General features: G+C 40.0%; 1 protein-coding gene across 1 annotated transcript in view; it reads left to right on the forward strand.

Annotated features, from left to right (window-relative positions):
- NAALADL1 (N-acetylated alpha-linked acidic dipeptidase like 1) overlaps positions 1 to 17,930 on the forward strand; it is a 79,604-nt gene that overhangs the window by 49,086 nt on the left and 12,588 nt on the right. Inside the window, exons 12-15 of the mRNA XM_089653614.1 lie at positions 1,252 to 1,319; positions 5,541 to 5,635; positions 14,219 to 14,309; positions 17,701 to 17,782. Of these exons, the coding sequence (XP_089509740.1) occupies positions 1,252 to 1,319; positions 5,541 to 5,635; positions 14,219 to 14,309; positions 17,701 to 17,782 (336 nt within the window). The remainder of the gene's footprint in view (positions 1 to 1,251; positions 1,320 to 5,540; positions 5,636 to 14,218; positions 14,310 to 17,700; positions 17,783 to 17,930) is intronic.

A 17,930-nucleotide genomic window follows, 5' to 3' on the forward strand; every position in this document is an offset into this window, starting at 1 on the left:
TTTTAATAATTTTGTAATAAAAACACATTTCAACATGCCGTATATATATATATATATATATATATATATATATATATATATATATGTTTATTGAAATATATTTTGAAATATATTGATATATTGAATATGGCCAAAATTGTAGCATTTCAAATATATGGCAATATAATTGGGAAGAATATTTATAAAATATATTTATATATATAATATATATTTTTCTTCCATGTGGAGTACCAAAAGGTAGTATCCCTAGAGCCAATGGACAGCGACTGTCAGTTCTGCACCCAGTCACTGTATGTGCAGATGTGCAAGCACCATCACTCTTAGCCTTTGGGGTTGATTTACTAAAGGGAAACAGGCTGTTCACTTTGCAAGGGAAGTCGCACTTTGCATGGGAATTTTCCCTAGATCTTGTAAATGCGGTGAAATTTCACTTGCAAAGCGTACCCAATCATGTACAAGGAAAAACCAGCACTTTTGCTTGCACATGGTTGTATGATGGAAGTCGGCAGAGCTTCATCTCGTTCACTAATCTCTGGGGAAAATTCCCTTGCAAAGTGCGTCTCTCATTGCAAAAGGAACAGCTTGTTTGGCTTTAGTAAATCAATCCTACGAGATCAGTGCAATTAAAATCAGATGCTCGTGAGTTTGCAATTTACAGAAGTCTGGCCAATAATAATGCCACCATAAAGATATGATAAAGCATGTTACTGACCATGAGTATGTAAATGACCCATTTATAGAAAATCAGTGCAGGGGCGTACCTAGGCAGGTGCGGGCGGTGCGCGACGCACCGGGTGACACCTATCGCACGGGGTGACACCGGACCCACTCCACGAAAAGGTACATTTTAAAGAAAGCCGACGATCCCCGCAGGATGGATCGGATCTGCGGATTGAACATAATGGATCGGAGTCTGTTCCATTATCCTCCCCAATCCGCAGATCCGATCCATCCTGCAGGGATTTTCGGTTTGCTTTAAAACTTACCTTTTTGTGGAGAGATCAGTTAACCCCGTATAGGTTGCAAGCTGACAATCCCTGCAGGATGGATCAGATCTGCGGATTCGGGAGGATAATGGATCGGACTCCGATCCATTATGCTCAATCCTCAGATCCGATCCATCCTGCGGGGATCGTCGCAGGGGGTGTCACCAAGTGTTACCGCACCGGGTGACACCAACCTTAGGGACGCCCCTGGATCAGTGTCTTTTTATATGGTATATTTCATTGTAATATTCTTATATTTCACTAGCAAATGCCACACTTAGAGCACAAGGGACACCTCCGGTTCAGGATGTTATATTCACTGCTGCTAAACAGGTACAGTACACTGTCATATTTAAATCATGAGTTCAAGCAATCCGTGTTTTGCTCAGGAAACTGGTAAAGTGTTTCAAAGCCTGTCCTTCCTTTGCTCCTGAGATTGCACGCTCCCTGTCCCTGGATGACACCATATTCCTGATGGGAACTGCAGGGAAATTTGCTTTAATATTACAGGCAAGAATCTCTGACCACTGCAATGTTATAAGTGAAAATGGCAACAAGTATAACTGTTAAAGACTAAGTTCCATCTGTCTAACAAATGTTCAGTCCTTTCTAACTGTCCCTGTGTGAAAAGAAATGGAGTCTAGCATCTTCTAGCATTACTCTTCTCTTGCGCCACCATCTTTAAATGAGATCCACTCTGCACCTGCACAGACCACCGCAGATTTCTGCCAGTTTATGGAACGTGGCCGAGTGTTAACCCTTTCACATATGTGCTTACCACAATGGGGTTCTACGGGTTCCATAGACTGGCACAAGAGGATCAGTACAGCAAACATACCATGAGCCTTTGCCAGATTCGACAGTCTTGCCGAAAATCTGTGCCTGGGGGAAAAGGGGGTTGCACACCTGAGTCATTCTTTCCCAGGCAAGGACTCCAGAAGAAGCAAAAATAATTAAAAAAAAAATATTTACATGTAATAAAATGTAAAAGTTGAGTTGAAAAGTGAAGGTCCATGTGACAGATCGTCCTGTCACCCTGATTGGGTGATTCCATCAGAGAACTGCTTCCTCAATGGTGGGACACAGGACCAAGGTATTATAGCATCGTATTGTATTTGCAAATGTGTGCTAACTAAACCCCTGTTTTTAAACGCATGTTTCTAAATAGGTTAATTTGGTTTTTGATAGTTGGCCAACTGGCTGGCAGATTGAACTGGCTTTTCTTATCCCCCTCTGTTGATAAGTTATACATATCCATGTTCCTTGCCGACAATAGCCGTGATTAGACTGGGGTAGGCTGGCAAGTTGAACTGGATAGTTCTATTTTTTGAATCTTTCAGATAGTGACGCTCTCCATGTTCACTGTTTAAAAAGCTAGTTATAGACCTGGGCAGGTGATCAGTTTTTTATATTATAGCATCGTACCCAAGACTAGACGACACTAGCTTAGATGCCAAACTGGAACTACGTTTTTGAACAGAAATACAGGTTTTTATACATTTCAGAAATAGGGGCAATCCCTACAATAAAAACAAATATTACATATTGGGATAAATACCCCACACTGATTAGGTAAGAGCTTGATCACATTATCCTAAACACTGCAAACAGTAAACAGTACAGCCAACAGCAAACAGTGACCTAATTAATAGTAAGCTAAGCCAGGGAGCCCACCCCAGACAGCCCGCCAACAAGCCCACACCCCTGGATATACAAAGTACATTACACATGCTGTCTTTCAGGTGTTTGCCTTTCACTTGTATAATCTGTCCACTAGAAAAGTCATTATAAGACAAAACTCATATAATATTCCAACAGTCTGGAAATCTTCATAGATTTCTTGAGGGAGATTGTTGTTAAATATTTCTGTCCCAAGTGCAGGAGGTTCCCCAACCCAGTCTGCATGAAGCCCCATATTTTCTCTGACCCTTAACCTGTATAAGATTAAAGTGGTTCTAAAGCCTCAAGGTTTTTTACCTTCATGCATTCTATGCATGAAGGTAAAAAACCTTCTCTATGCAGCATCCTCCCCAGCCCCCCTAATACTCACCTAAGTCCTCTCTCAATCCAGCGATGTGCACTGGAGTCTATCCCGTGACTCTCTCTTCTCATTGGCTGAGATAGAAGCGGGAGCCATTGGCTCCCACTGCTGTCTATTGTATCCAGTGAGCCAATAAGAAGAGAGAGGGGGCCGAGTTGTGGCTCCATGTATGAATGGAAACATGGAGCAGCAGGTGCCCCCATAACATGCTGCTTGCTGTGGGGGCACCCGACAGGAGGGAGGGGCCAGGAGAGCTTGCAGGGAGCCTGAGAAAAGAAGGATCCAGGCTGCTCTGTGTAAAATCACTGCACACAGCAAATAAGTATAGACATGTTTGTTATTTTTTTCTAGATAAAAATAAGCTTTTAGAAACACTTTAATAGTACACCTTCCTATCCACTCCAGAACGGAAGCTGTATTGTCTTTACGCAGAGAATGAATCCAAGCCTCCCCTCACTTTTACACAGGTTACACCCTCTATAAGAGAAAGAGGGGGCGCTCTGGCACTCTGAATTTAATGAGCAACCAATAGCCCCACCCTGCAAAGTGTTTTTTCATTGCTCACTCATCCCTATTCATATTAATACAGCAATTGAATGAAGCAGAAAAGAAAACTTTGATCAAACTACTGATTGATACTGAAAATATAAAAAGGATATAATCAATTCAAATGTAATTATATTTCTGCAACCCACCTGTACCAGACCATGTGGTATCTCCCAAAGGGGCATGAGGGAGTGACATTTAGGCAACCAGTGTATGGCACTGCCTGGCCTTCTTTGTTGGCACAGACCACATGGACAGTACCTTGGACAAAGGTACATTTTTATTCAAAGTTTGTAATACTTTTGTACTTTTTCACATGGGACTCTTATCATGCCACCTAGATGTTACATTTAAGTACTTCTGCTTTAAAGCTTTGTACATTTGGGCTTCAGCTTTTGTAAGAGCAATATGGACAGAAGGCTTTTTACAAAACATTCAGGTAGCTTCTAAATAGAAGTACTACCACATTAAAAAAGCTGCTAGCAAGATTTATTAGGATTCAATAAACATCAGCACTACTTTATATAAAAAAAATTTAAAAGTGCAAATAAACAGGCTTTTCATAGCAGAAGAGACATACTATATGGTCTATTAAATGTTTGTTGGACAAATGTTCCACACATTCATGTAGGTTGTATGAAATTTGGCTGAAATTTCTGTAATAGATTGATTTCTGTAATTGTCAGCTCCATCTAGTGGCCATAATGTAGTATATTTCTCATTGAGGTATTTCAAAAAACTGTACTGCATTTTGGTCACTAGATGGAGCTGACAATCATAGGAATTAATCTATTACTGAAAAGTATCAATAGACCCCCATGTCTCTTCTGCAAAAAAGGAGTCTTACCTTTCTGTTCACAGACTTCTAGGCAATACACACTAAGCTGCACATGTGCAATTCAATGTACAATTTCAGCATATTCCAGGTAGCTGGGTGAATGAACTCCCACAAATGCATTGGAGTTATGTCATCCTGCCATGGCTAATCAAAGTGGTCAAAGATCCCAAAGCTTGAAGAACATCTGGAGAAAATATCTGCGCCAATGAGGAAGCTCGCAGATGTCACATCGCTGGAAAGGAGGTGAGTACAGTTCCTTTAGGATCTGCCTCAACTAAGCTGTTTAAAGCCTGCTGAAAGCCTTGCAAATACTATGTGAAGTTAACTATTAAATTAAGCCCTAATTGTAAATCATCATCATCACCATGTGAAGCTGAGCAAAACTTCCAGCCACTATGTAACCTATTTTAATTCTTTATACTCCTAACGAAGCTCTGTTTTTTGGCGCAAAACATGTAGAGTTTCTTTTTTTTCTTTAGCTCTTTCTTTGGGAGCACTTTTTGAATGCACATGGTCTGTACTGCACTTTATAGTGCATCATTTGCATTCCTCCAGAGGCATTTTTGACTGGATATGGTGATGTATGGGGCTTGTCTATTAGAGGCTGACATTAAGGCCTGTGGATGAGTGTACCCGTATTACATATCTGTAGCAAGACAGATTATACTATCTAATTAGTCTTGTCCATGGGGTAACTTAATTTCCTTAATAGAGATTATATATTCAAGCTGATAGGCTTATGATCGAACTATAGTGTCTTCCTTATGCTGTCACTTCATCTAAAACTGTATGGTATTTGATCTGGTCTGGTGTTATTAACCATTTGGATGTAAGGTAAATAATTGTAATGGTATCCAGTCATATTGTTGTGTGCAGTACATTCCACTCCAATAGGCATTAATTACAGCTTAGCATACATTTTAAATATATCTGAATAAAGGTTATATTTTAGATTCATCAATTGGCCAGATTGTGCGTAGGGACACACACTTTCGTCCGGCATAGATTTACTATGTACAGTTATCTGAATTCATTGTTCTTACACAGGCTGAAGCTCATATGTACAAGGCCTAGGCTAAAGGTCTCCCTCCTAGTAGCTGTTTATGTTCTTACATATTTCATATTGTAGGTGCAGACCCCTGTCAGTTCTTCTCTCAGTGTTTATGATAACTGGATCCGTCATTTTAACCGTTCCAGCTCACTCTATGGAGGTCTAATACCAAGGTAAGATGCCATTCTGATTCAATTTATATGCATCCATTTTTTATCATTACCCAAATTATATGTAAGCCAATGAATTATGGATTCATATTGTATTTACATTATTGTTTAACAAACAGACCGAATGTCAGTCTTTACTTACATATATTTAACCACTTGCACTCCAGAGGATTTACCCTACTTCCTGACCAGGCCATTGTTTGCAATATGGCACTGAGTTAATTTAACTGACAATTGTGCGGTCATGCAGCGCTGCACCCAAATTAAATTTACTATTTTTTCACACAAATAGAGCTTTTTTTCGGTGGTATTTGAACGCCTCTGCATTTTTTATTTTTTGCGCTATAAACAAAAAAAGACCGACAATTTTGAAAAATAAAAACCCCATATTTTTGACTTTTTGCTATTAAACATGTCTAGTAAAAATTAAAAAAAAATCAAATTTCATCATAAATTTAGGCCAAAATGTATTCTGTTACATGTCTTTGCTAAAATAAATCTCCATATATTCAGGACCCACATCCCATAGACCAGCTATTTTTGTTGCCATTGTAGTTGCTCCTAATATTTTATTGGAGTAATTTCATGCCTTCATTTCAGTGCCACAGTCAATGGATAAACTCAACACATTAAGCAGCTTTTAGCAAAAGCTGCTTCCTCAAGAGGTCTATCTGCAATGATCACAGATATACACTATATTGTCAAAAGTATTGGGACACCCCTCCAAATCACCTAGGCATGCATACTGCTTCTACAAACAATTGTGAAAGAATGGGTCACTCTCGGGAGCTCAGTGAATTCAATCTCCTTGCTACTAAATATTCCACTGTCAACTGTTAGTGGTATTATAACAAAGTGGAAGCAACTTCGAATAACAGCAACTCAGCCACGAAGTGGTAGGCCATGTAAAATGACAGAGTGGGGTCAGACCATGTTGAAGCGCACAGTGAGCAGAAATCACCAACTGTCTGCAGAGTCAATAGCTAAAGACATCCAAACTTTGTGTGGCCTTCAGATTAACACAACAACAGTGTGTAGAGAGTTTACTGGAATGGGTTTCCATGGCCGAGCAGCTGCATCAAAGCCTTACATCGCCAAGTGCAATGCAAAGCGTCGGATGCAGTGGTGTAAAGCACGCCACCACTAGACTTTAGAGCAGTGAAGAGGAGTTCTATGGAGTGATGAATCATGGTTCTCTGTCTGGCAATCCAATGAACGTGTCTGGGTTTGGTGGTTGCCAGGAGAATGGTACTTGCCTGACTGCACTGTACCAAGTATAAAGTTTGGTAGAGGGGGATTATGGTGTGGGGTTGTTTTTCAGGGGTTGAGCTTGGCCCCTTAGTTCCAATGAAGGGAGCTCTTAAGGCGTCAGCATACCAAGACATTTGGACAATTTCATGCTCCCAACTTTGAGGGAACAGTTTGGGGATGGCCCCTTCCTGTTCCAACATGACTGTGCACCAGTGCACAAATCAAGGTCCATAAACACATGAATGAGTGAGCTTGGGATGGAGGAACTTGACTGGCCTGCACAGAGTCTTGACCTCAACCCAACAGAACATCTTTGGGAGGAATTAGAACTGAGACTGCGAAACAGGCCTTCTCGTCTGACATCAATGCCTGACCTCACAAATGCGCTGTTGGAATAATGGTCAAAAATTCCCATAGACACACTCCTAAACCTTGTGGACAGCCTTCCAGAAGAGTTGAAGCTGTTATAGCTGCAAAGGGTGGGCCAACTCAATATTTAACCATACGGACTAAGACTGGGATGGCATAAGGTTCATGTGTGTGTAAAGGCAGGCGTCCCAATACTTTTGGCAATATAGTGTATCTGGGGCTGTTCACACAGCTAGCAATTACCTGCAGTGATCTCAGCTGGATGCACACAAAATGCGCAAATAGCTGCTGCCACTGGCGACCTGTCACTAAAGTGTACAAGCTTGGTGACCATAGCTACAGTAGCTGCTCATGGGTGGTAAAACTATAATATAACAACTAAATATAGTGTATGTTACAAAACATCACATACTATAACCAAACTATGTTAGTTTATATTCAGTTATGAAAATGTAGCGTTTCCCCCGAAGGGGGCACTGGAAGTACGTCTGTTGAGGCCTAATAGAAGTAGTACCTCTGTATCACACACAAGCTGCCTCCCAGGGGGGGAGAACCCAGGAGAGAAACTTCTGTTCAGACTCTTTTACATTTACCTTCTCCCCAGCCAAACCTGGGCCTCCCTCCCAGGGATTGGCTATGGTCAGATAAATATTCATAGTCCAGTTAATAAATTGTATGTGAAAAAGACCTATGCGCTAAATGCATACAAATATTAAAAAAACAACATAAGTGAATAAATAAGTGAAATATATGCAGATTAAAAACTGCTGCCACCTTAAAATGAAATAAATCATATAAACAATAAATGAACCCTAAGTGATTCACAGTGGCGCTGTGAAAAAAAAATCAATCTTAAAGTGACAAAAATTAACAAGCCACTGATAAAATTAAAGTCCAAAAATTCAGTCCATAAATTCATTCGAATGTGATAATCTTCTATTTACTTCCCAAAATCGAAATCACCACGTGTTCAAGAAAAAAACGTTCCCCCTTCTGGGTGTGCATTCACCAAATTTCCATGCCTCCCACTCTCATGGTCGGCATATGTCGCTTTGAAAAACTCCAAATTACATATTTACATAGTAAGTCTGGCTGAAAAAAGACAAAAGTCCATCCAGTTTAACCATAAAAAAAAAGTTATAATCCTATACCCACAGTTGATCCAGAGGAAGGCAAAAAAACCCCAGCAAAGCATGATCCAATTTGCTCCTGCTGGGAAAAAAATTCCTTCCTGATCCCCCGAGAGGCAATCGGATATTCCCAGGATCCACCTTACCTATAAATGTTAGTATCCAGTTATATTCTGTGTATCTAAGAAAGAATCCAGGACTTTTTTGAAGCAATCCACTGAGCTGGCCAGAACCAACTCTTGAGGGAGTCTATTCCACATTTTCACAGCTCTCACTGTGAAGAATCCTTTCCGTGTTTGGAGATTAAATTTCTTTTCCTCCAGACGTAAAGAGTGCCCCCTTGTCCTCCGTGATGACCTCAGGGTGAATAGCTCTACACTGAGTTCACTATATGAACCACTGATGTATATACATGTTGATCATATCCCCCCTTAATCTCCTCTTCTCAAAAGAAAATAAATTCAGTTCCTCTAATCTTTCCTCATAGCTGAGCTCCTCCATGCCTCTTATCAGTTTGGTTGCCCTTCTCTGTACTTTCTCCAGTTCCCCAATGTTCTTTTTGTAAATTGGTGCCCAAAACTGAACTGCATATTCCAGATGAGGTTTAACTAATGATTTGTACCGGGGGAAATGATATCTCTCTCTCTGGAGTCTATACCTCTTTTAATAAACAGAGGATTTTGCTCGCTTTAGAAACCTCAGCTTGGCACTGCATGCCATTATTAAGCTTGTGATCTACCAGAACTCCCAGATCCTTCTCCCCCAGTATGTAAGATGCGTGCATATTCTTAGCCCCCAAGTGCATAACCTTACATTTATCTACATTAAACCTCATTTGCCACATAGTTGCCCAATTAAACAGTGCATTGAGTTTGGCTTGTAAATTGCAGATATCCTGTAAGGACGTTATTCCACTGCACAGCTTGGTGTCATCTGCAAAGACTGAAATGGGATTTTTAATCCCAGACCCTATTTTGTTTATAAATATATTAAATAGTAAGGGTCCCAACACTGAACCTTGGGGTACACCACTGACAACTCTAGACCATTCAGAGTATGAATCATTAACCACTACTCTTTGAATACGATCTTTTAGCCAGTTTTTTTATCCATTTATATGCAGATTTTTCCAAGCCCATAGACTTTACCTTACACATTAGCCGTGTGTGGGGAATTGTGTCAAATGCTTGTGCAAAATCCAAGTACACCACGTCCACCGCCACCCCTCTGTGCAAGGTTTTGCTCACCTCCTCATAAAAATAAATCAGATTTGTTTGACAACTTCTGTCTTTCATGAATTCATGCTGTCTGTTGCTTAAAATATTTTTTCCAGCAAGGACTCATCTTTGTGGTCTTTTATTAAACTCTACAGTAACTTCCCAACTATAGAAGTTAAACCAGCAGGTCTATAATTACTTGGTAAAGATTTTGACCCCTTTTTAAATATAGGCACCACATGGGCCTCACGCCAATCCAGTGGTACTATGCCAGTCATTAAAGAGTCCCTAAAAATTAGAAACAATGGCTTTGAAATGGCAGAGCTCAATTCTTTAAGGACACATGGGTGTATGCCATCCAGTTCAGGTGCTTTAATAACCTTTATACAATCTAAATATTTTTGGATCATATCAATTGTGAGCCAATGTGGATCATCTGGAGCTGTGTCAATACCATGCCCATTATGGATATGCGCTCTCCCATGCTCCTTTGTATACACAGAGCTGAAGAAGGTATTAATTAAAATTTGCCTTCTCGTTGTCTCTAGTCACCCACGCTAGATTATTTTGTAAAGGGTCTACATGCTCTGACCGGACCTTTTTACTATTAATATATTTGAAGAATTTTTTGGGGTTGATCCTGCTATTTTTTTGCAATCTGTCGTTCATTTTCAATTTTTGCGGCCTTGATTTCCTTTTTGCATATTCTGTTATATTTTTTGTAATGTTTAGACAATGATACTTTTCCTTCATTTTTATATTTAATAAAAGCTCTTTTCTTATTATGTAACCTTTTTTAACTTTGGCCGTAAGTCACATAGGTTTGATTTTTAGCTATTTAAAACTTGTTGCCTATGGGAATATATTTTGCAGAGTATTCACATACAGTCTTTTTGAAGAACTCCCATTTCTGTGTTGTGTTCATCGATGCCAATATTCCCTCCCAGTCTAAGTCTTAGAGAGCAGCTCTCAGCCTTAGAAAATTAGCTCTCTTGAAATTGAGCATTTTTATTTTTCCCGTGTGTGCTCACTGTTTACAGCTAACAATAAATGAAATCATGTTATGGTCACTGCTACCCAGATGTTCTTTTATATTGACATTCGTAATAAGCTCTGCATGGTTTGAGATTACCAGGTCCAGCACAGCATCATTCCTAGTAGGGGCTTCTATGAACTGTACCATTAAAATTGTCCTGTAGTAGGTTTAAAAATTTTTGCCCTTTAACTGTTCCCGCAGTACCATTACTCCAGTCAATTTCTGGGTAGTTAAAATCCCCCATTGTTATTACTGTTCCAGCACTTGCAGCCCTTTCGATCTGTGCAAGGAGCTAAGTTTCTACCTCCTCATTAACACTGGGAGGCCTTTAACAAACTCCAATGATTACCTTTGTAGTACGCACCCCCATGTGCAGTTTCACCCATAATACCTCAGCCTCATCACACTCTCCATCAACTAGGTCCTCTTTAACACTCACTCTGAGATCACTTCTCACATAGAGACAGACACCACCACCTTTCCTATTTATCCTGTCTCTCTGAAAGAGAACATAGCCAGGAATATTATTGGCCCAGTCACGTGAAAATGGGAAGGAAATGTGACAATATCAGCATATCCACAATTCTCCTTGCTCATCTCCCCCAGATGCAATGGCCATGAAAGAGTAAAAGATAAAAACTACAATGGTCCAGTACAAATTACATCTTTTATTAAATGAATGCAGAGAGGCACTTATAAAATAACTGACAAAAACATGCCAGTAGATAATATGTATGGTAGTGTGATGGATTGCAAGCAATGCTCTCACCACTGCTGGATCCTAAACAATGGGGCTCTCACGTCACTTCCGGTTCCAGGCCCAGGCATCACTTCTGGTCATCGCACAGCCTCACTGTGACGCATTCGTCACTTTTGACTTAGTCATAGGAATGGCTGTGCGGTGCGGTGCGGCGCTCACCTTATATATCCATCCCATCGCTGGCATTGGTCGGTCACCGCCCCAAGAGAGGTCATTCCAAATCCTCCCACTTAAAAGATATATTCACCCATCAATCCAGTGAAACAACTCCTCACTTTACCAAAAATGTCAGCCATGGGAGGAAATAACTCAATATATCCTGATCAATACATTTTAAAAATACTATTAAACATTACACATCAATATACCACATAAATCATGACGATATAATGGTTTAACCATAAAATTATACAGTTATATATAAAACATTACGAATGAGGAAAATGGACCAGAACAAATAGATTAAATTAAAATCAGTTAAATACAAATACACAATAAAAATTATGTAAACTTTAATCAGCTTGAAATTCCTCTGGATGGTGTGTCTATAGATTGCTAATAAAGCAATTGATGTCCAATTCAATGTTAAGGCCCCCTGGTGTTAAGGATTGAAGCAGATAAATCCACTTCGTTTCCCTCCTGGAGAGGCCCCTCACTCTGTTAGACCCCCTCCAGGATGGTGAAACCCAATCCACTCCCCAAAAAGTCAGTTTAGAAGAATCTTTCCCATGATATCGTGAAAATTGTTCTGACACAATATGGTAGCTATATCCTTTTTCAATGTTTTTTATGTGTTCAGCTATTCTTACTTTCAAAGGACGTTTGGTACAGCCAATATAAATTAGCCCACCTGGGCACTGCAAAGCACACACTACATGTGTAGTGTCACACGTGATGAACTCAGGGATGGTAAATTGACGTTCCACCCTTCCCAAAAAGAAAGATTCATGTTTAGTTGTGTAATGCCTATGAAATGTGTTGGCCTTGGACCCTTTGTTTCTTGGGTAATTTTTACAATAAAGCATTGTTGCCCAAATACCAGGGACATGAGAGGCGACTGATGTAATTTCTCTAAGCCAAAGGAACAGAGTCACAAGATATTCTGCTGAGAGCAAGATAAAAACTTGTTTATGGAATGGAATGTGTTTATTACATCTAGTAACCTCACATTAAAAGTAAAAACCTGTTTAAAGACGTCTACTTGCTTGAGAAGTTAGAAATCTTTAAGTTTATGGTATATGAGAAGAAGTTTGAGGTAGATGAGAAGATGTTTAGGGTAGATAAGAAGCAAAAGTGTGACTTTTCAGATAACAAATATGGTGGCTGAGCGTGACTCTGTTATCCCCATGGGACTTTTCTGCTAGCTCCTCCTGTGGTGGGTGTGGCTTCCGCCCACTATTGGAAAGCTTCCAGAAAAATGGTTTAAACAGCCAGAAGTCCAAGCGAGATTGAGCATTGAAAGCCCCTAGTTACCAGGGGACGCTCTGACGCTGGGATTTTTGCCAAGGCTATATTGGCTCATCGATTGGTCGCACTTACGGCTTCCCCGTGACCCCATGGGCAGTATGGTTCCGATGGGATTTGTTCCTTCCAGCTTCTAACATAGCTTTGGTAATGTATTAATTTTATGCTGTGATGCTGTCAAATGATGTGTCTATTTCATGATTGTGATGACTATAAGATATATCCTCCTGTGTGTGGTGTGATAATAAAAGTGGAGGTTTTGACAGTGCAAGAGTATTGCAGTTGGATTCTGTTATTTCTTGGAGTGCCGAGTGAATGCTATGATGTGCCAGGGCAGGTATTCATTTGGTAAAGGGTCTTTCACATGCGTTAAATATGTAATGGTTTAAATGTTGATTAAAAGGTACCTGCATGACTACATGTTGATTGTGTGTGTGTATATGACTTGCTTTTAATTATTGCACCTAGCATTTGCCGTTACAAGTTGCATTATTGATTTCAGTGCAGCAAGCTCTACATTTTTTACATGCTGCAAAGTCTTTCCTCTGAGGAAACAATGAAATTTTTTTTGAGGTATCCAAAATCTTTTTAACGACCATCTCCCCAAAATTACGTGCCCTTCTGTACACAAATCTAGATACGTTAGGAAAAACTGGTCCCAGTGTTTTATCCATCAGCAATACATGCCAATGCTGTTATATAATGGATTCTACTTCCCTATACTGGCAATGATAATCAGAAATGTAATTCCATCAGTGGCTTGTTCACTTTTGTCACTTTAAGATTCATAGTCCAGTGACTGACCCTCCCACAATATTTCTGGAACAATCTTTCAAAGGCAGTCAAAAGCAATCCGCCACCAGGTATAGGGATGAACCTGATCAGACCTAAAAAACAGATGACAGCTCAGCTGGTTACAGCAAAGCCATACACTAAATTCAGCCAACCCAGGGCAGGGGAGCTAGAGAAATATTCATAGATTCATTGAACCCTTATTCCTAAAGTTGTTTCACAGGTGCTGCCATAAGGTCACCCACAGGCGAATGTGAGGACAACAGGAGGAAGATGAGGGACAACCATGCTGGAAGTTTTGAAGAAGTTTTTGTAAATATCGCAAATGCATAAGGGGGATTAAGACTCCTCCAGCTACAGCAGTAGGGGTGAGACTCCAAGACATAAGAGCAGAGTCAGGATTATTGTGGAGATGTTTCAAATGCAGAGAGGTAAAACAAACCAGTGGGATACTAAACTTACCAGTATCTAGCTAGAACTGAAATATGATTTTTTTGCGCACTAAGAAACTCTTCTTTCCATCATCTACACTGCATATACAGTATTTATTCTATGATGTCCTTTCAGGCTGGGTACACTTGGAGCTGGGAGTGACTATGCCCCATTTCTTCATTATTTGGGTATCACGTGCATGGACCTTGCCTACACCTATGACACGGTAATGCATTTCATCCATAGTTCATGACAGCCAGTCACTTTAGCAACATAAAGCATAGTATAGCTCAAGTGTGAATAAGCACATCAGTAAAGTTCTTGAAAAAATCTGATTTATTCATAAATTTAGCATTTTGATAAACGTGTACAGGATTTTTTTTTCAATCACTTAGGCTCCATGATCACTAGCGTTTTTTAAGCTCCTAGAAGCCTTTATCAACATTTTTATTCTGCTCCTAAGGCTAAATTGTATTATAATATGTGTCCATGCACACTATTTTAGTTTAGCTAGCTTTAGCGTTTAGGAGCAGAAAAAAAAGAGTTTTTGGGAGTGTTTTTCTAGCAGAAATAAACGCTAAATGCTCCTAAAAGCTAGCCTTTTTTTTCTTTTTCCTACATGTACTGTAGAAACACTTCTAAACTGTACTAAAAACACTATCACCAGTGTTTTTTATCCAGCATTTTTTTCAGCGTTTTTAAAGCTTAAAAAAAAGATAGTGTGCATGGAGCCTTATACTATAAACATGCTGACCCATGCTGCCAGATCTATGGCAAAAGATATATATAGTGCTATATACACATTTTCTGTATTTATGCTCATGGAAAAATGAACTTGAATATTTAGTATTTATCATGTTCAGCCAACAGATGGAGCTTTGATGACTGCAGATTTCCTGCAGTTCTTTACTTCTTTGCTGTAAAGAGATTTAATTTGACCCTCTGCTGTTCAGCTCTGTTCTAAACTAATTAAAGAGGAGTTCCAGTTGAATTTTAAAAAAAACGTCAGCAGCTACACAGCCGGGTGCCCACTGCAAATGTGCGAGAAGCGCTGCGCTTTTGTTAAAAGCCCCGTAGTCTTCTGGGACCTGTCACGTGTCCCAGAAGACTATGGAGAGGGAGGAGGACAACTTCCGCTTCCGATCACCTTAGGCAATCACATCGGAAGTGGGAGCAGGTACCTGTCAAATTCAGGTTCCCGCTCCCTAAAGGTCAGAGGAGAGACAACCCCTATCTTTGTTACAGCCATCTCTGTATAATATCAATTAGAGGTAGACAGTCCAAAAGTGTGCAGCTACTTATGGGATGTCTGTCTGGAAAATCATGGAGCAGCACTGTCATGGAAACACACTGTATTCAATATTTATTTCTAAGACTACATGCTTTATACATGTAATGAAATACTGACATTAAAGATCAGTTTATATACTTGTAAACCTTCAAAGATGATGAATTAAAGCTGACCAGATCATTATGGTTTCTTTTTAAAATGGTGGGCTAGTCTAGTTGTGATTACCCATATTAGGCTGCTTTCACACTGATCCGTTTTTCCTTTGGTTTTTCGTTAAAAAAAGTGAAAGAAAAACGTGTGACCATGTAATCCTATCTCTTCACACTGATCCCATTGCAGGTCCGCTGATTTTCTTAAAATCCTGCTTGCTGAATCTTTGGTGCAGGTTTGGTGTGGTAAAAAAACGCACCAAAAACACACCTCCCCATTGAAGTGAATGGAAAACGTGGCAAAAATGCACCTGCCTTGCGTTTTTGGTGCATTTTTTGAGTCTCAAGTCCTTTAAAAAAAAACACACCACAAATGCGATAAAAAACACGGCAAAAACACATATGCGTTTTTGCTACAGATCGGTGTGAAAGTAACCTTACTAATATATTACTATATTATGTTTACTTATATTACTTAATTGATATTACTTGTTGATTTACAAGCCAGTACAAAGTATAGTAGTGTAACACCCTGCTACAAGTTTTGATGCAGGATGTTAAAATGAACACAATATGGCAGTGTCTGCAGAACAGTGGCATTTACAGAACAGCCCCATGGAACTTGTATACTGAACCGTGGAACTTTACTAAGGAGCAGTGTAGTAAAGAACTACATTTCCCAGAGGAGCTTGCGAGTTGATGGAGGTGTATATATATATACAGTATATATATATATATATATATATATATATATATATATATATATGAAAGACAGGGAGATAAGACAGGAAGTGAGAGGGGAGAGATCTGCAGAAAGGAGTGTGCTGACTGCTGGAGGACCAGACCAGGCCATGGAAGGAGAACCTGCTGATTTCAGCCCTTGCTGCATCATGGAGGAAGCTAATCTGCTAGCAGGTGACCAGACAGAATGCTGCAGGTGGGACCAGAGAGTGTGTCGAGGCCTTATTAAAGGAGAGAGAAAGACTGCCAGAATTCACCAGATGCCATCCCTCGGGTGAGAGAGTCCCAAGCCTTACCAAGGACAGGGAACACTTACACCTTTGCTATTCTTCCGCACACAGTCGCGGACATTGCACTTAGTTATTAGACGTTTCAGCCTAGTTCCTTCAGCCGCTATCGTTTGTCCACACTTAACACAGTCTTATCATCAGAGCTGATAGCAGGACAGTCTGTCCACAGGCTAAACCTTCACTGTGTCACCACCATCATCACTTCACTCTGTTAAGGAGGTCTTTTCCTATTGTGCCAATAGTACTGCACTCCAAAGAGGAGTTGCCCTATGCCAACAATCACTTTTGCCAGCCAACCACTTATTACTTTAGATTCACCAGTGACTAATGCTTTAAAGGAACATCACGCCAGTCAATTGCTGCTTTCAGGGGGAGTGCTGTTCTGCCTTTCCTTTATTGCATTGTTCTTTAGAGAACCACAATACATACTTCTTCTCACTGTTCACCAACTGGGCCCCATCACGCGTGCAGAAGACTCTCCACTGACTTTAAAGAACATTGGTTGTATTGGAGTAAAGAGTTTTTTTCTTTTCTCCTTGCCATCAGGTCCTGAGGGCCCAAAGTGAGCTAGTCTACCTGTTTGATAGTTCTCGCTGCTCACTGGAGACTGTAAAGCCACCTCAGGTTGAAGGTATTGGGATAGTTTCTGAATAGTAGGCCTGCTAACACAAACTGAGACTCTATAATAGTTGTTATTTCCTTTCTTTGCTTAAAGTTGATACAAGTAGTAACGGACTCTGCACTTACTAATTCTGTTTATGTTGTGTAACCAAGCTACATTGAAGTTGCTATAAATATTTTACCTGGTCATCCCAATTTTGAGGGTGATTCATTCGATTAAAAGTATACTGTGGTGTTGGCAGGGGTCGGGCTTTCAGAGAGGGGTCCAGAGCAAAAGGGAGCCCGAAAATCATCCAGCAACTCCTAAGGGGGTAGTGCTATAGTAATATACAGCAAACAGCTAGATGATGCTTTTGTGTATCTGGATATTTGTTTGTTAATAACATTGATTAATATCCTTTACACATCCTTGTCCTAATAAATAAGCCTAGATTTAAATAGAGGACAGCATCACTGTGGGATTTTGACTTTGTGTCTGTGTTTAATATCAAACTTCATGGAAATTAATATTTTTCCATCCTACAGAGCAAGACGTCAGCACGGATCTATCCAGCTTACCATACTGCATTTGACACATTTGATTATACAGCTAATCACATTGATCCAGGTAACAATGGAAGGATTTGTTTTTCTAGCATACGTGGCCTCAGTATCATGTGTCTGTAGTGCATAAGTGAAGGCAGCATCTATACTCTATTTTTCTTTTATAGGTTCTTTACACACTGGCCTAAAAAACGCCAATGCTCTTGGCGGAA

This window comes from Staurois parvus, unplaced genomic scaffold (assembly GCF_062004578.1).
Source record: "Staurois parvus isolate SC_StPar_1 unplaced genomic scaffold, SC_StPar_1.0 ptg000715l, whole genome shotgun sequence".
Taxonomy (NCBI): domain Eukaryota; kingdom Metazoa; phylum Chordata; class Amphibia; order Anura; family Ranidae; genus Staurois; species Staurois parvus.